The sequence below is a fragment of the Abramis brama genome (assembly GCF_963993115.1).
Source record: "Abramis brama genome assembly, chromosome: 9".
Taxonomy (NCBI): domain Eukaryota; kingdom Metazoa; phylum Chordata; class Actinopteri; order Cypriniformes; family Leuciscidae; genus Abramis; species Abramis brama.
The window spans coordinates 1,015,139-1,035,000 of NC_139971.1; the positions used below are offsets into that span (position 1 = coordinate 1,015,139).

General features: G+C 46.9%; 1 protein-coding gene across 3 annotated transcripts in view; it reads left to right on the top strand.

The window, feature by feature from the left end:
* The window catches only part of reln (reelin), a 144,634-nt gene that overhangs the window by 81,117 nt on the left and 43,655 nt on the right, over window positions 1-19,862 (top strand). For all 3 annotated transcript variants that reach the window (XM_084123610.1, XM_084123612.1, XM_084123611.1), the window contains exons 21-34: window positions 602-794; window positions 1,061-1,173; window positions 1,982-2,119; window positions 4,151-4,337; window positions 5,132-5,337; window positions 6,138-6,309; window positions 6,838-7,044; window positions 14,099-14,334; window positions 14,490-14,647; window positions 15,406-15,619; window positions 15,700-15,776; window positions 16,799-16,957; window positions 17,052-17,246; window positions 18,963-19,236. In XM_084123610.1, coding sequence (XP_083979736.1) covers window positions 602-794; window positions 1,061-1,173; window positions 1,982-2,119; window positions 4,151-4,337; window positions 5,132-5,337; window positions 6,138-6,309; window positions 6,838-7,044; window positions 14,099-14,334; window positions 14,490-14,647; window positions 15,406-15,619; window positions 15,700-15,776; window positions 16,799-16,957; window positions 17,052-17,246; window positions 18,963-19,236 — 2,529 coding nt within the window. The remainder of the gene's footprint in view (window positions 1-601; window positions 795-1,060; window positions 1,174-1,981; window positions 2,120-4,150; window positions 4,338-5,131; window positions 5,338-6,137; window positions 6,310-6,837; window positions 7,045-14,098; window positions 14,335-14,489; window positions 14,648-15,405; window positions 15,620-15,699; window positions 15,777-16,798; window positions 16,958-17,051; window positions 17,247-18,962; window positions 19,237-19,862) is intronic.

Here is a 19,862-nt window from a genome sequence, read left to right on the forward strand (position 1 = left end):
AGACTAATTTCATCTAGTGTAAACTTTTGGTACTGCAGCAAAACAACATCTCACTGAAAGCTAATTTTCTGAGATTTCATGCTCAAATTTGGAACACAACTTTTAGATTTATGATTTAGTGTTTTTTGCATTTTTCATAACAATAAATGTAAAATTCTGTAACTTTTTAAAACTTTTTACACTTCAGCAAGAATTTGCCAAGTGTCGTCTTTAAAAATAGAAGTCTGTTGCTCTAAAGCATTCAAGATTTACGACAGTTTAAGTTGGAAATTTAACATGAATAAATGGATTATAACTACTCCGTAAATATAATGTAGTACCATAAAATCCCCTAAAAATACAAAATATTAAATAAAAAAACATAATCAAACTAAAATATAGTACATTCCTTTCATTGAAAAAAAAAAAAAAATCTGTGATTTTTGACTACCACGCGAAGAGCACCAAGCAAAGGGATGGAAAATTGCTTTTGTATGCAGTGCAAAAACAGAAAGAATATTTCTGCAATTAATAATGCATTGATATCCAACCAGTCCCAGCACTTCCTTCGGGCCAGTTCAGAATGACAGTGTAAGCCACAATGATGCAAATATTTGCTCAGTTTTTCAGGAGATCACGGCTCGGCCTCCAGCATTCGCTATGTGGAAACCCAGTCCATGCAGATCGGCGCGTCCTACATGATCCAGTTCTCGCTGGTCATGGGCTGCGGACGGGAGCCTTCACCGCACATCGACACGCAGGTTCGCCTGGAGTTTTCCACCAATCACGGCTTGACTTGGCATCTTGTCAAAGAGGTGAGAACACCAAGATATCCTCTAAAGCACCAGACCTAAATGCACCATGGTGTTGCCATGTTTTTGTGATTTGGAGTATGATGTAAAAACCATGATAATCACTGGTTACAGGACAGTAGTTCACTGAGTCTTGGTGCCTCCATGGCACTTTTCATAAGGATTGGAAAAGAATTATAACTCAGATTATAGATTATTCTTTGAGAAAACACTGTTTGTGCTGTCTGGCCCGTGTTTGAGGTGTGTTTTCTCATGGTTTGTTGGTGTAGGCCTGTCTGCCAGGCATGCCGAGCTGCTCTGAGTTCACTGCCTCCAGCGTCTACCATCCGTCTGAGTTCACTGACTGGAGACGGATCACGCTTCCTCTGCCTTACAAAACCTGGTGAGACACAAGCCACACACTGAGCTTGGACTTTACTACCTGTGCTTTGATTCATTGACTCCTGTGAGGATGATTTGATTAGATTATTAAAAGGATGAGCAAAGTTCCAAAGTCCCTCTAGTGGGAGTTCTTCTCTATATCAGTGTCAGTGTTTCTGAACTCCCTGAAACGCCTCCATTGTAGTCTTGAGTTTTCTTCCGGGAACGAACACGTCAAGATGTTCCTCATTTAAATAAATCTAATATTACATTAGAAAATATAAATAACAGTTGTTTCTCTGTATCGTCTGCATGAGCCGCTGGTCCTTTAATCCCGGTAATCATTGTTTGTGGCTATATTTCAGAAGAATATTTATTTTATGGGGTTTTTTTTCAGTTTCACTTCATTTTAATAGTCCACTTTAGACATTCTACTAATTTTAAGTAACTGTGCAAGTACAGGTCAATTTATTCTACTAACCCATACTAACAGTGTACTAATAATCTGAGAGTTAGTTGACATATAGTTGCAAAGTTACTTATAGTTAGTAGAATGTCTAAAGTGGACCATCGAAAATAAAGTGTATAAACCTTTTTTATTTTTTCAATGATTCTTTAATTTAAGTTGAATATATTAAGATGAATATTTATAGATGGTAAACACCATAGATGTTATCCCATGGCCAGTTTTGCTCATATTGAGCGGTGTACATTACAGAGAAGAGATGGTGGTATTTTTCCAGTGTTTGTGTCTCTTCATAGGCTCATATGCATTTGCAGTGTTTTCGTGTCATGTCTCACTCTGGTTTCATGCTGTTTTGCGGCTTCAGGTCGAGTGCGACACGCTTCCGATGGATCCAGAATTACTACCAGGAGCAGGACGAGTGGGCGCTAGACGATATTTACATCGGGCAGCAGTGTCCACAGATGTGCCGAGGACACGGCTGGTGCGACCACGGACACTGCAGGTCAGAGACAGACACTACAGCGGCTTGGAGAGAACAGTCAACAGCATTTACACACATGAAACACTTTTATTTACTCAAATAAAAGGCTTAGTTTTGGTCGCACCAGATACACGGGCCTGACCGCGTCTTGAGTTTCCTGATTGTGTTTTGGTTTTATCAAAGCCTTGCTCTATAAATAGCATTTAATTTCTTTTGAGTTCTGTTTATATGATACACTACTGAGTGTGTGCGGTGTGACCTGTGTGACGGTGTGGTTGTGTGTGACAACCAGGTCACATCGCACACACTCAACCACGTCACACAAAACCACACCGTTACACAGGTCACACCGCACACACTCAACCACACCGTCACACACAACCATACTGTCACACAGGTCACACCACACACTCAGCCACACAGCTGTCACACTCAACCACACTGTCACGCAGGTCACACCGTTACACACTCAACCACACCATCACACAGGTCACACCGTCACACACTCAACCACACGTCACACAGGTCACACAGCACACACTCAACCACACCATCACAAAGGTCACACAGCACATACTCAACCACACCGTCACACAGGTCACACCGTCACACACTCAACCACACCGTCACACAGGTCACACCGTCACACACTCAACCACACCGTCACACAAGTCACACCGCACATACTCAACCACACCGTCACACCGTCACACACTCAACCACACCGTCACACAAGTCACACCGCACATACTCAACCACACCGTCACACAGGTCACCCCGTCACACACTCAACCACACCATCACACAGGTCACCCCGTCACACTCAACCACACCGTCACACAGGTCACCCCGTCACACACTCAACCACACCATCACACAGGTCACACCGCACATACTCAACCACACCGTCACAGAGGTCACACCGCACACACTCAACCACACCGTCACACAGGTCACCCCGTCACACACTCAACCACACCGTCACACAGGTCACACCGCACATACTCAACCACACAGTCACAGAGGTCACACCGCACACACTCAACCACACAGCTGTCACACACAACCACACCGTCACACAGGTCACACCGCACACACTCAACCACACCGTCACACAGGTCACCCCGTCACACACTCAACCACACCGTCATACAGGTCACCCCGTCACACACTCAACCACACCATCACACAGGTCACACCGCACACACTCAACCACACCGTCACACAGGTCACACCGCACATACTCAACCACACCGTCACAGAGGTCACACCGCACACACTCAACCACACCGTCACACAGGTCACCCCGTCACACACTCAACCACACCGTCACACAGGTCACACCGCACATACTCAACCACACCGTCACAGAGGTCACACCGCACACACTCAACCACACAGCTGTCACACACAACCACACTGTCACACAGGTCACACCGCACATACTCAACCACACCGTCACACAGGTGTGGTTGTGTGTAACAGCTGTGGTTGAGTGTTTGCGGTGTGACCTGTGTGACGGTGTGGTTGAGTGTGTGACGGTGTGACCTCTGTGACGGTGTGGTTGAGTGTGTGCGGTGTGACCTGTGTGACGGTGTGGTTGAGTGTGTGCGGTGTGACCTGTGTGACGGTGTGGTTGAGTGTGACGGGGTGACCTGTGTGACGGTGTGGTTGAGTGTGTGCGGTGTGACCTGTGTGATGATGTGGTTGAGTGTGTGCGGTGTGACCTGTGTGACGGTGTGGTTGAGTGTGACGGGGTGACCTGTGTGACGGTGTGGTTGAGTGTGTGCGGTGTGACCTGTGTGACCTGTGTGACGGTGTGGTTGAGTGTGACGGGGTGACCTGTGTGATGGTGTGGTTGAGTGTGTGCGGTGTGACCTTTGTGACGGTGTGGTTGAGTGTGTGCGGTATGACCTGTGTGACGGTGTGGTTGAGTGTGTGACGGGGTGACCTGTGTGACGGTGTGGTTGAGTGTGTGACGGGGTGACCTGTGTAACGGTGTGGTTGTGTGTGTGAATCAGACTGAAGCTCATGGCTCTGCTCTGTTCTCAGGTGTGATGAAGGCTTCACAGGCTCAGACTGCCAGCCCTTCAACACTCTGGCCTCCAGTGTGCTCTCAGACTTCGAGTCGCAGGAATCCCTGATATCATCCTGGCGTGAGGTGACTGGAGGAGAGGTTGTGCCGCCTGACCAGGGCTGTGGTGTCGTTTCCTCAGGATCCTCTCTGTACTTCAGTCAGGTGCAATTACAGCTGTCACACAGTCTACTGTTTTACAGCACTGAGTCAGGGTTACAGCATGCAGTTCTCACCTTACCATCATAAAAAAAGATCATCAGTTAAAAGAACAAAGAGTACAATAAGCGGTAACACTTGACAGTACTTGACAGTTCAGATCTTCACTAATCATGAGTTCATGTTGAAGTAACTATTAACTCGGGTATTAGTACATGATTATTTATGTACCCTTCACAAGTTCCTTTGCCCATATAATCTTTAAACTAATAAGGCTAAGCATATTTGGCTTGCTGTCCGCAGTGGAGGGGCTCGAGGAAGCAGCTTCAACTCGAGCTTAGATAAACCCCCAGTGGGACTACTAATGCTTAGATGATGAGTATAGTAGCGAGATGATATTGGTGGAGCTGGTGAGGTGGAAGGACACCACAGCTGATGCCAGAGCGAGGTGAGCGGCTGCTTATATGCTCCAGCAGTTAATTGAAAGATTATATGGGTTCCCTCCTCCTGAAATTACGTTGTGAACTTCACTTATTGTAAAGTGTTACCCAATAAGCTTATTTCACAAGGTGATGTTTTGAGACCATTATTAAAGACCAGATAACTTTGAACTATTGTTCATTTAATGTCACTGGAGGAACGTTTGTTCATAACTTTGAGAGAATCTTGCCAGAACGTTCCCTGTGAGCTGAAAACACATCATCATTATACAGACCGAGGCACAGATGACATGCAGGTCTATGGTCATTGGCATGATGTCTCAGATGCTGCTGTATGTTGAAGTGTGTGTGTGTGGTCAGGCTGGGCTGCGGCAGCTGGTCAGCTGGGACCTGGACACGGAGTGGGCGGAGTTTGTGCAGTTTTACCTGCGTATGGGCGGAGCGGGAGCCGAGTGCAACCAGGCAGACAGCAGGGAGGAGGGGCTTCTGCTGCAGTTCAGCAACGATGGTGGGATCAGCTGGGGTCTAATCGCTGAGATGTACTTCACTGACTTCACCAAACCTCGGTGAGGATCAGTCATCAACAAATACACTAACATACACCTGTGCCAAACATCATACAAACACTGCAGTCACTGTGCCAAACAATTCACTGGAATATACGCTTGTTACTTGTTCTAAAAAGTGGCGGGGAGTTTAAAAATAAGGCTCTGTTTATCTAAGCTTTTTTACTTTAAAGGAATAGTTCACTTCAAAATGAAAATTCTGCCATCATTTACTCTCCCTCAAGTTGTTTCAAACCTGTATGAATTTCTTGAGGGTGAATTATAACAGAATTTTCATTTTGAAGTGAACTGTGTAATACATCCAAACAATTCTTTCTTTCTTTCTTTCTTTCTTTCTTTCTTTCTTTCTTTCTTTCTTTCTTTCTTTCTTTCTTTCTTTCTTTCTTTCTTTCTTTCTTTCTTTCTTTCCTGGAGTCATTTGATGTAAATATGCCGGCCCTACGCAGCCTATTCTGAGTGCAATATGTTAAATTATCAATAGAAAAGCCTATCCAAACAATGGATCCGTTCACGCAGAACATGTTCTGTTGTTTATAACGCAGCAGACACAGCCGAGTGGAATAGAAGTAGGATTGAATGCTTAGGTCATAACTGGGCCGTAATCACCATTCGAACCACTGTTACCCACCCGAAGAAGAGTGAATGCATGCATATTTTAAAATAAAACATTAATTGCAAATAGTTTAAATTGATTACTTCACAACGACAATTAGACCCAGAACTTTACATGAATAAATCTTTATATCTTTCTTTGAGTGTAATGTGAGAGTTTGTGACTGGCTGATGTTGTTTGTCCACAGGTTTGTTCATTATGAGCTTCCCCTGGCCTCTAAAACTCCGTGTACGCGCTTCCGCTGGTGGCAGCCGCTGCACTCCGGCGAGGGCTACGATCAGTGGGCCATCGATGACGTGATCATACTGTCCGAGCGAGAGAAGCATGTCATCCCGATGGCCGACCCCACGCTGCCTCAGGTCAGACTCTCCTCACGGATTAGAACTAAATTAAGCGTAGCGTCAGTTCTGGCAGGTCACGTTAGTCAGGCTCACATCAGCTGATCCACGTCTACCTATAGGAATACAACGCCTATCACTGTATTCATATATAAGCTCCTTCAGTATTATCAGCAGCTATCGCGTTCCCAGGAGCTGATTACCCTCCTCCCTCCCCAGCTCCACCTCTCGTCAGTCAGGATTTGGCATTCTGATTCCCCTTGAATCAGAATAAATTCTTGAATTATGTTGTACGTTAAAATCTTGAATTAATGATCTGCATACATTCATGTTGGTTCTGTTCTGTTCACCCTAAGGGGGTTATTGCTGCTCTTATCTAGGCTAGGCTGCATGGATGCGCAGGGAGTTCTTGCCCAGAACAGAACCATACCGCCAATCCAAATTGTATGCTTATTGTCAATCGTATTTGATGATAGTGGTCCTGACAGAACTGATTCTACTGCAGTGTTCATGAAGGGATGAGAGAGAAACTCTGGTGTCTCCCTGCAGAACTTCTATGAGAAACCGGCGTATGATCATCCGCTCAACCAGATGAGTGTGTGGCTGATGCTGGGAAATGAAGGAATGGACAAGGACCGTAACGGCAGCTTCTGTGCTCCCACTCCCTCTGCCATAGTGTTCGGGCGATCGGATGGCGACCGGATGGCGGTGACTCGAGATCTGTCTCTCCGTCCCGGATACACACTGCAGTTCAAGGTACTGATGTAAGGCTACGTGCAGGAATTCTTCTTTCTCTCTCTCACACATGCACTAATACCCTGCTCTGCAGGCCTCCAGCAATTGCTTGATGTGTGTACTGAATATGGTGAACGATATGACATCGTTTAATCCGAAAAAGACTGTTGTGATGATTGTGAGGACTAGAGAGCAGCGTAAGGCTGTATTTCCCATGTTTCATTTGTCAGGAGGGGATCTGGCAGTTGTGGAAAAAGTGAAGTACCTCGGTCACATTATAAGGAGTGACCTCTCTGATAATGATGACATCCAGAGGCAGTACTGTAAATTGTATGCATAAGCTAATATGCTGGCACGGAAATTTGGAATGTGTACAGAAAATGTAAAAATAGTCTTGTTTAAAGCCTACTGCACACCACTCTACACTGCCCACCTGTGGTGTTGCTACACAAAAACTGTATTTCACAAGCTACAAGTAGCATACAATGATGCTCTTAGGATTCTTTTGAAAGTCCCTCGCTGGACCAGTGCCAGCCAGTTGTTTGTGCAGAATGATGTGACCACACTAAATGCTGTAATAAGAAATGTTGTTTATAAATTTATGATGAGACTCATGGACTCGCAAAATGAAATTATAATTGTTTTTACATGGCCTGACCAGAGCAGTACTAGGTACAGCTCGCTGCTTTGGAGGCACTGGAGAAATTGTTTATATGGATTATAGTAATCCTTTGTTTTTATTTGTCTGTCTGTCTCTTTTACATGTTTTTTTATGGACCTTTTTGAGTCTGAAATAAAGAAATAATACGCACACACACACACACACACACACACATTCATCAACCCAATTAAACGAACCCATTAATCCAATTAATTTAAAATAATCACAAATATCCATTTGCTGAGAGAAGCTCCCAACTAAAAATGTAAGTTGTGGCTCGTCATCAAACACTGTCACACACACATGCGCTTGAGTTTTATCTGCGCTAGTTTTTAATATTGGCACATATTTTCTACATGTATGTTATAGATCTTACTGTGAACAGTTCATCCGTGCATATGTTTCTTTCTTTTTTAAATTGACCTCATAATGTTTAAAATGCCCCTATTATGCTTTTTGAGATATGACCTTTTTGAGATATATCCTATGAGGATATATCTCAAAAAGGTCATATCTCAAAAAGCATAATAGGGGCATTTTAAACATTCATGTGTATTTCATGTGTAATAAAGCTGTTTTTTTTATGTAAAAAAAAAGGTCTGCAACGTTTCACAGATCAAAGTGCAGATAAATGGAGTTTTTGTCTCCCAAAAGAAAGAAGTGATTCTGAACAGAAACGAGTCGTCAGTAATTCAGTCTCACTTCCTGCTGTAGGTTTGTAACTCATTTGCATAATGCCAGCCTGTGGTCCTGATTGGCTGAGCAGCGTCTCTTACCTCCGCCCTCAAACACTGTAGTTTATCTGAGACTGGAAGAGTTTGGTTCGTGTTGTTCATGTCGAGAAGACGCTGTTTTCTGCTGACAAATCAAATCCACTTTGATGAGATTGATATGGTAAAACCCACGCCATCGTTACTGTTCGTATCACTGTGATCAAGAGCTGAGATTCAGTGTTTGCTCTCTGACCAATCAGAGCAGAGCAGCTCTCAGAGAGGCGGTGTCATGAAATGATGGAAGGAAGCAAGATGCAAGTAAACTCTTTTATTGATATAAAACGTCCAGAGAACAGACTAGCGGCGCAGGGACCCCGATGGTCAGATGAACCCGGAGGTGAAGGTGCAGCAGTGCGATGCGGTGAGTCCAGAGGTGAGATAATCCAAAGTAAATCCACAGGAACACGAACAGGAACACGGAAGGCACAATACTCGAACGCAGACTGGAACACACACCGGGACACCACAAACAACGATCTGACAAAGGGGATGAGAAAGTGGTGAGTATATATAGGGTGATGAGATGAGCTGCAGCTGGTGATGGGAATAATGAGCTGGATTGCTGATGAGCACTAATGAGCCGGCACGCCCACACAATCAGCACTCACACACACACAACAACAGAACACGAGACAAGAAAGAGACATAGGATTTATGAACCGTGACAGTACCCCCCTCCCTAGGAACGCCTCCTGGCGTTCCCAGACTCCCTTACCTGCCGATTGTAATCATCGATAAGGGAGTGATCCAGGATGTCTCTAGCTGGTACCCAACTTCTCTCCTCCGGACCGTAACCTTCCCAGTCCACCAAGTACTGGAATCCGCGTCCCCTCCGTCTCGAGTCCAGAACACGATTGACCGAATAAGTAGGTTCCCCGTCTACGAGTCGCGGCGGGAGGGGGAACCGGGACTGGCGGATTAATGCGAGCAAAGAAAACGGGCTTAATTTTGGACACATGAAAAACGGGATGAATTCTCCTGTACACTGGAGGGAGATTGAGGCGGACTGTCACCGGACTAATGATTTTATTGACAGCGGGCCAATGAATTTAGGTGCAAGCTTATTCGAAACGGAGCGGAGAGGAATGTCCTTGGTAGAAAGCCACACTTTGGAACCGACGACGTATACGGGAGGCCTACACCGGTGGCGATCGGCTTTGGCCTTGGTGCGCGCCCCCACTTGGAGTAGAGTCTCACGGGCTCTAGTCCAAGTACGACGACACCTCTGGACGAAGGCGTGGGCGGAGGGGACCGCGACTTCGGATTCCAGACCAGGAAAAATTGGTGGCTGGTACCCTACACTACACTCAAATGGTGATAGGCCCGTGGATGACACTGGCAATGTGTTGTGGGCGTACTCCACCATAGACAGTTGCTGACTCCAAGAGGAAGGATTCTTGGACACTAAACATCGCTACGTTCTCTCCAAATCCTGGTTGGTTCGCTCAGTTTGACCATTGCTCTGGGGATGGAACCCAGAGGACAGACTGACAGTCGCCCCCAGGAGTTTACAAAATTCTCGCCAAAATTTGGACACAAATTGGGGTCCTCTGTCAGAAACCACGTCTGTCGGGAGGCCATGTAGCCGAAAGACGTGGTTAACGACAATCAACTCTGTCTCCTTGGCTGAGGGTAATTTGGGCAAGGGAACGAAATGGGCCGCCTTCGAGAACCGGTCCACCACGGTCAAAACTACCGTGTGACCCTGGGAGGGTGGGAGGGCGTTGATAAAATCTAGAGCGATATGGGACCAGGGTCTCGAAGGCACCGGCAGCAGTTGAAGTAACCCATCTGGAGGTCGATTAGAAGTCTTACCCGTGGCGCAAACTGAGCAAGCCAAGACAAAACTGTGAACGTCACGAGCCATAAGAGGCCACCAGAATCGTTGCTTGACTAAGAATTTAGTGCGATTAACTCCTGGATGGCAAGCCACATTGGAACAATGTCCCCACTGAATAGCGCTGGACCGTAAACCCTCAGGCACAAATAAACGATTCGGTGGACAACGAGCCGGAGGCGTTACCCCTTCTAAGGCCTTCTTGACCTTCGATTCGATCTCCCATGTGAGTGTAGAGATGAATAGAGTCTCTGGTAAAATGCACTCGGGAGTAGACGGGTGTTCGGAACGGTCAAAAATACGCGATAAAGAATCGGGTTTGATGTTTTTGGAACCCGGGCGGTACGAGAGAGTAAAATCAAAACGACCGAAAAAAAGAGCCCACCGAGCCTGCCTGGAGTTTAGTCTTTTAGCAGTCCGAATGTATTCCAAGTTCTTGTGATCAGTCCAGACGATAAAAGGTACCCCCGACCCTTCTAACCAGTGGCGCCACTCCTCCAATGCTAACTTGACCGCCAACAACTCTCTGTTGCCAATGTCATAATTGCGCTCGGCAGGGGATAAACGATGAGACAAAAACGCGCAAGGATGCATCTTGTCGTCTGAAGGAGAACGCTGGGATAACACTGCACCTACCCCCACCTCTGACGCATCGACCTCCACCACGAACTGACGTGATGGATCAGGGGTTATCAGGATGGGGGCTGAAACGAAGCAACCCTTCAGTTTTGCAAACGCAGCCTCGGCTGCGTCTGACCACCTGAACGTCGTTCTGGGGGAGGTCAAGGCGGTCAGAGGTGCGGCTAGTTGGCTGAAATTGCGAATGAAACGCCGGTAGAAATTGGCGAACCCCAGAAACCTCAGTAGGGCCTTACGGGAATCTGGACTTGGCCAATCCACCACAGCCTTGATCTTCTCAGGATCCATGCGCATTCCCTCATCCGAAATGATGTAACCTAGAAAAGGAACAGACTGTGCATGAAAAGCGCATTTCTCCGCCTTGACAAAAAGCCCATTCTCTAGCAACCTCTGAAGCACTTGTCGGACGTGTTGCACGTGTTCCTGGAGAGACGATGAAAAAATCAATATGTCATCCAGGTAGACATATATGAACTGTCTCGTAACACGTCATTGACAAGTGCCTGGAAGACCGCTGGGGAGTTGGAAAGGCCGAAAGGCATAACCAAGTATTCAAAGTGCCCCCTGGGGGTGTTAAAAGCGGTCTTCCACTCATCCCCCTCCCTGATGCGGACCAAATGATAAGCATTCCGTAAATCCAATTTTGTGAAGATAGATGCTCCCTGCAACCTCTCGAAGGCTGAAGACATCAACGGTAAAGGATAAGTATTCTTTACCGTGATGCTGTTCAGCCCCCAGTAATCAATACAAGGTTGCAACGATCCATCCTTCTTCCCCACAAAAAAGAACCCCGCCCCCGCTGGAGAAGAGGAAGGGCGGATGAACCCCGTTGCTAGAGAATCAGAAATGTATGTCTCCATGGCCTCTCTCTCCGGGACAGAGACTTGCCCTTAGGCGGAGACGTACCTGGCAATAACTCTATCAAAAGTCAAAAATGTCAAAAATGACTCCACGCCGACACAGACTTTAACTGCCAGTCCACTTTGGGGTTGTGACGGGTGAGCCAGGGGTGACCAAGGACGATGGGTGCAAGAGGAGTGTCCAGAATGTAAAAGGAGATGGTCTCAGTATGATTGCCTGATGTGATGAGGGTGATGTGAGGGTGATGTGGCCAGTGAAATGGTGGGGAGTTTTTGACCATTGAGGGCGTGTACTGCAATCTGGTGCGTGAGGGGTCTGAGGGGAACTTGAAACTTGTGTGCAAAAGTGTGGTCCATGAAATTGGCTTCAGCCCCTGAATCCAGAAGTGCCCGACAGTCGTGGAGGTGAGTTGACCATCGGAGTCTTACCGGAAGGAGAGTAGATGTTGATGAGGTCTTCTCGGCAGAGATCCCACCCGACAGTAGCCTCATACTTACTGTCAGGCTGGGCCTTTTTAACGGACAACTGTAAGCGAAATGTCCAGTTCCTCCACAGTACATGCAAAGGCCCAGGGATCTCCGCCTCTCCTTCTCCTCCCGGGAAAGCCGGGCTCGACCCACCTGCATGGGCTTGTGATCGTAGATGGGGCTGACCGCGTCCCCGCCTCCGGAACGCTGTCCCTCGATCCCTCTAGAAGGACGGTTAGGTTGACAACGTCGATCTACATGAGAAAGCCATGCGTCCACTCTCAGGGCCAGAGCAATGAGGTCATTGAGCTTGGTGGGAAGGTCCATGGCGTAGATCTCCTTTTGGACGCGGTCAGCCAGCCCATGCAGGAACATGTCCCACTGCGCCTCCTCGTTCCATTGGCTCTCTGCTGCAAGGGTTCGAAACTCAATCGAAAAATCCGACACGGATCTCTCACCTTGTCGGAAATCTGCCAGCACTCTAGCAGCCTCTCTTCCTGCAACAGCGCGATCAAATACCCGCCTCATTTCGTCGGAGAGCCTCTGGAACGAGGAGCAGCATTCGTCCTGATTCTCCCACACCGCCGTTCCCCATAGCGCCGCTTTTCCAGTCAGAAGCGTCAATACGAACGCGACCTTGGTTCGCTCATCATGGAATGTCCTGGGCTGAAGAGAGAAATGCATCGAGCACCTGGTTAGGAAAGCTCGACAGTAATTAGGTTCACCTGAATAGGCTTCAGGAACCGGCAGGCGGGGCTCCGACTGGGAGGGCTGTACTGGTGGTGGGGGAATCGGTGGCGTGGGTGGTGCAGTGGGAACGCGAAGCTGTTGAATCTGCTGGGTGAGCCCGGACACCTGCGCCACTAACGCCTGAACAGCGCAAGCTGTATCGTTGAGGTTTTTCTCTTGATCGTCCATTCTCTGTATGCTGTTGCTCACAAACGTTTCCAGTGAACTTGAAGAGCCACTCGCTGCTTCCATGGTTGGGTCAGATCGTTCTGTCATGAAATGATGGAAGGAAGCAAGATGCAAGTAAACTCTTTTATTGATATAAATGACGTAACGTCCAGAGAAAAGACTTCTAAACTGCTTATGTGAAGTTTATATATCCGACTTTATAGAGCTGCGGCGCAGGGACCCCGATGATCAGATGAACCCGGAGGTGAAGGTGCAGCAGTGCGATGAGGTGAGTCCAGAGGTGAGATAATCCAAAGTAAATTCACAGGAACACGAACAGGAACACGGAAGGCACAATACTCGAACGCAGACTGGAACACACACCGGGACACCACAAACAACGATCTGACAAAGGGGATGAGAAAGTGGTGAGTATATATAGGGTGATGAGATGAGCTGCAGCTGGTGATGGGAATGATGAGCTGGATTGCTGATGAGCACTAATGAGCCGGCACGCCCACACAATCAGCACTCACACACACACAACAACAGAACACGAGACAAGAAAGAGACATAGGATTTATGAACCGTGACAGGCGGGGCTTAGAGAGACTGAATCCTTGATCGAAGCGTTTCAGACACTGAGAGAAAAGAGCTGACGCTGCAGTGGAGATTATGAGGACGTTAGAGTGTTTTTGATCTTGGATGAATGTGAATCTGTTGTAGGAGAAAAAACTAAATTTACAACATTTACAATAGCATAATAGCATGTTAAAAGCGCAGACTTTGTATTTTGATGGTACTGAAAGCTTAAATTTTTCTGCTTACATACAGGTCAAAGGATGATTATTTTCACTTTTTTACCGTAGTGAATGACCTGTTTGTACATGTCAGTGTGTGTTTCTCCAGTGTAGAGACCTGTGCTGTGCTTCTCCTTCAGCTGAACATCGGATGTGAGTCGGCCTTCAGTGCATCGGCGCCGGTCCTGCTCCAGTTCTCTCACGACGCGGGCCGTTCGTGGGCTCTGGTGCGCGAGGGCTGTTACCCAGCATCCCCTGGGGCCGCCAGCTGTGAGGGCAGCGGCCGAGAACTCAGAGAGCCCACTGTTTACAACACAGGAGACTACGAGCGCTGGACCAGAATCACGGTTGTACTACCTCGAAATGTGGCTGCCAGGTAACCGGACACTGGGATTGTTCTCAATTTTCGAGATGTTTAATAGAAAACAAGACCAAAATACCAAGCAAGAAGAACATTGTTGGCAGTGCTTGGTTGATTATTCTAGCCACAGTTTTGATGAACTCATCTCTACATTCCCGTGTGGTTTTCAGCAAGACGCGCTTCCGCTGGTTCCAGGAGAGCAGTGTGTATCGGGACGCCCCGGCGTTCGCCCTGGACGGCGTCTACATCTCTGAGCCCTGTCCCAATCACTGCGGGGGTCACGGAGACTGTGTCTCAGGCGTCTGCTTCTGCGACATGGGATATACAGGTAACGCTCACATTCAGACTTGGTCATTAGCCATTAGCCATTCATAGCCGGTCTAATCTAGCTTTTACTCTTTGCTTGACATGGTGTTATGGCGTGAGTTGACAGAAGCTGAATCAATGTATGTTGATCATCATATCTGTATGTCAGTAAATCACAACCACTGCACATGTCGAACACCTCTTTGTCTGACATTTCAGGTCTTGGAGTCTCTACTAATGAACTGGAGTCAGCTGCATAAACACAGCTGTCATGTTAAAGTCACTGAATTCAAAATGAACAATTCTCATTTTTTATTGCAGTGTTTATTCTAAATGATTTATCGGTGCACATCATTATTGTTTCAAAAATTCATGTCTCATAATCTTGAATCAGAATAACAGCAGCATCTCTTCTCTTCTCTGATGACGAAGGCGGGGCAACCTGTCACTCACATGAGATCAGCCAATAGCAAACCACAACCATCCAATTATCCAATCAATTCCCCACAGACACAATCAGGCCCCACCCACATTTGTTCTTGTTCCTGAAGCGTTTCACTCGGATAGGGAGGAAAAGACGAGCACAACTTCCCTTTCATGATGACTTTAAAAGCTAGTCTGACCAAATATCAATTAGTTGGAGATAATCATAATATTTCTTTTCAGATTAAATCCGTCCAATCTATAAAATGAGATGATTAAGTTGTAAGACTAGCCTAGCCGAGTCAGGTGTGTGACCAGGAGCTTCTGCTGTGTGTGATGTGGTGTGTTTGTGTTCAGTGGAGGTGGATGGGTCGAGCTGTGTCCCGTCGGCAGCGAGTCCCACTGAGCTCTCGGAGGACTTCGAGGGCAAGCTGAGCTCACTGTGGCAAAGCCTGAGCGGAGGACAGATTGGGGACGGCTGTGGGACCATCAGCGAAGGCAAAGCGCTGTACTTCAGCAGTCTAGGCCGACGAGAGGCTCGCACCACACTGCTGGACACCACCAACACCCGGTCAGAACCACTCCAACAATAAGGCTTCAGAACGCCCTCATTTCTCTACTTATAACCTACTCTTTTCTCTTTCTGTACAGTTTGGTTCAGTTCTACATTCGGATTGGAGGGAAAAACATGGGCTCCACTTGTACTCGCCCCCGTTCCCGAAATGAAGGTGAATGTCAAGTCAAGTCTCCTTCATTTATACAGCGCTTTTAACAATATAGATTGTTTCAAAGCAGCTTTACAGTGATAATAGGAGATTACAGTAACAGATTGTTTAGGCTTTACAGCAGCTCTAGAATAAAGTTATTGTCCAGATAAAGTTAGTTTTTGATTGATTCACTTCCGTTGCAAAGATCATTAGTTATTAACTTAGGGGCCGCTAACACGACACTTTTAACTGAAAACAGAAAGCTTTTAATGTTTTCTGGCTGTTCATTTGCACGACAACAGTGTTTGGTGTTCGAGAACGCAAACTTTAAAACAGGTTCCAAGGTGCAAGTTTTGAAATTTTTTGAAAACTTTATAATCTCTGTGTAAACTTCAAAAATGTGAATCTGAGAAAACGGTCATATTACGTGTTTATTCTATAGGTATGTGCGTTTGAATATGTATTTGTGCAGGCGCATAGTTTTATTTTTTTAATTGTCCTCACCAAATTACTTGTCTGGCCTACAAAATACAGAATTTTTAGTCGTTTCCACGGATCCATGCGAACTGGAATCATTTTAATAACGTATTATCTGTACAGAGGTAAAGGGAAGGGAAGTGGAAATGTGGAGATCATTAACTGCAGATCTGGTGTGAATTGTGAATTGTACAAAAACATATGATTATTGGACAAAAGTAAGCGTGAAGGTCCACCCCTAAACATACCCGTCACTGGGGTGTGTGCAGATCGTATGAAAACATACGAATTATCCATCAATTCGCCAAAACTTAAAATAATTACAAATTGCCATGAGATTTTGTCAGTTGTACAGTATTATGAAATAGAAATAAAGTGCTTGATCACACAAAGCTCATCAGAAACGGTGATCAAATGTTTTAGATGTTCAATCTCAATATATTCTATTATAATAATCCTCACATCATCTTTGGAAAGAACAGCGGTTTCAGCGGCTGGATGAGGCGATCAGGCACTAAAAATACCGCAGTTATTCATGACTTACCCTGCTTGTATTTCTTTGTCAGGTGTGGTTGTCCAGTTTTCCATCAACAATGGCGTGCAGTGGCAGCTCTTACGCGAGCTGGACTTTGGGTCGTTCCTCGAGCCTCAGGTGGTCACCATCGAGCTGCCGCCCGCAGCGAAGACATCACACACCGTGTTCCGCTGGTGGCAGCCTCAGCAGGGTCAGAACCGTTATAAACACACTATTCTACAGTGAGAACATCATAACCTACAAAACATGTGTTGAGATGCAGTCATCTATCTCTGGTTTCTCAGGTAAACACGCAGCCCAGTGGGGCCTGGATAATATTCTGATTGGAATGAACGACAGCGCTAGAAGTGGATTTTTCGACACGTTTGATGGCACTTCCCCTTTAAGACACAACTGGTATCGAGTTGTAGGCGGAGAGGTGACCGCAGACTGCCTGAGTCGAGACTCAGTGTTGAACTTCAACTCTGAGCTCATGGACAGTGAGTTATCGTTAACATATAAGTTTTCATTCATCATCCAGACATTTAAATGAGCATTTTCAGCTGGCCATTTTCAGGCCTTCTCGCTCTGGTCTTTTATAATATTTACACGGGTCCTAAAGCTCTTGTCTGATCATAACCCTTTTTTTCCAGTGATATTCCTCTGAGTTTTTCTCTTTTGTAATGTCTCTCAGCCATCTCTCTTTCTACAGTCTTTCAGCAAAACTCCCTTTTGCTCACTCTCTCTCTCCTCCCCTATCATGAGTGGACACACCCCCTACTGCTGATTGGCTTACTCTCTCTCCTCCCTTATCATGAGTGGACACACCCCCTACTGCTGATTGGCTTACTCTCTCTCCTCCCCCATCATGAGTGGACATGCCCCCTACTGCTGATTGTCTATCTCTCTCTCCTCCCCTGTCATGAATGGGAACACCCCCTACTGCTGATTGGCTTACTCCCTCTCCTCCGCCATCATGAATGGACACACCCCCTACTGCTGATTGACTCACTCTCTCCCTCTCCTCCCCTATCATGAATGGGAACACCCCCTACTGCTGATTGGCTTACTCCCTCTCCTCCCCCATCATGAATGGACACACCCCCTACTGCTGATTGACTCACTCTCTCCCTCTCCTCCCCCTTCATGAATGGACACACCCCCTACTGCTGATTGACTCACTCTCTCTCCTCCCCTATCATGAATGGGAACACCCCCTACTGCTGATTGGCTTACTCCCTCTCCTCCCCCATCATGAATGGACACACCCCCTACTGCTGATTGACTCACTCTCTCCCTCTCCTCCCCCATCATGAGTGGACACACCCCCTACTGCTGATTGACTCACTCTCTCCCTCTCCTCCCCCATCATGAGTAGACACACCCCCTACTGCTGATTGACTCACTCTCTCCCCCTCCTCCCCCATCATGAGTGGACAAGACCCCTACTGCTGATTGACTCACTCTCTCCCTCTCCTCCCCCATCATGAGTGGACAAGACCCCTACTGCTGATTGACTCACTCTCTATCTCTCCTCCCCCATCATGAGTGGACACACCCCCTACTGCTGATTGTCTATCTCTCTCTCCTCCCCCATAATAAGTGGGCACGCCCCCTACTGCTGATTGGATCACTCTCTCTCCTCCCCCATCATGAGTGGACACGCCCCCTACTGCTGATTGGATCACTCTCTCTCTCTCTCCTCCCCCATCATGATTGGACACCCCCCCTACTGCTGATTGGATCTCTCTCTCTCTCTCTCCTCCCCCATCATGATTGGACACGCCCCCTACTGCTGATTGGCTCTCTCTCTCTCTCTCTCCTCCCTCATCATGAGTGGACACACCCTCTATTGCTGATTGGCTCACTCTCTCTCCTCCCCCATCATGAGTGGACACGCCCCCTTGCTGATTGGCTACAAGTGTGTTGTGCTGCTCAGTCCGATCCACTTTCAACAGCATTTCTCAGAATCGCTTACTGCACCTATAAGCAGATGGTCTACTAATACTCTACTGATACTTTAATGAGAGCTAGTGGACCATCAAAATAAAGTGCTACCAAATAATTTAGTTCTGAACTTGCCCTTTGATACTCACAGAGCTGAATGAAGCATGTATTATAGAGTGTATCTGTTATCAATGCACATGTATTTATAGGGTGTGTCTGATATGAATGCACATGTTTTGAGGGTGTGTCTGATATGAACTGTCCCCCAGAGAGGCCTCGGTACGCTGAGAGCTGGGACTTCGAGGTGTCCGGCTCCTCCTTCCTTCAGTTTGATCTGAGCATGGGTTGCAGTAAGGCCGCTTCTCCATCTCACGGCGTCCGACTCGAGTTCTCCACAGACTGCGGGCGCCGCTGGAACCTGGTCACGCCGGAGTGTGTGCCGCCCGCCATCGGCTGCTCCGGGTACAGCCAGCGCTCGGTGTACAGTGCTCCTCAGTACCTGCAGTGGAGGAGAGTCACTGTCTACCTGCCCAGCACTGCCATGTATGACTCTATACAGATGAGTTTATACACACACCTCAGTCCCATCACTACACCTTTATACTGCCCTCGCTGTGGCAGCAACAGAGTCAAGCCTCATTTCTATAGCACTTTATACAGTAGAGATTGTTTCAGAGCAGATTCACAGTTGACAGCGAACATTCTGGCAAGGTTACGAACAAACGTTCTTCCAAGCTTTATAATGGCAGTGAATGGCTGTTTCTGTTTTGAAGTCCATAAAAGTGCATTTCTGTCAGGACCACTATCATAAAATACGATTGACAATTAGCATACAGTATGGAATGGCGGTATGCTTCTGTTCTGGGCAAGAACTCCCTGCACATCAATGTAGCCTAGCATGGATAAGAGCAGCAACAATCCTCCCTAGGGTAAACAGAACAGAACCAACATGAATGTATTGCAGATATCATTAATTCAAGATTTTAAAGTACAACATAATTCGAGAATTTATTCTGATTCAAGGGGAATCAGAATGCCAAATCCTGACTGACGAGAGGTGGAGCTGGGGAGGGAGGAGGGTAATCAGCTCCTGAGAACGCGATAGCTGCTGATAATACTGAAGGAGCTTATATATGTATACAGTGATAGGCGTCATATTCCTATAGGTA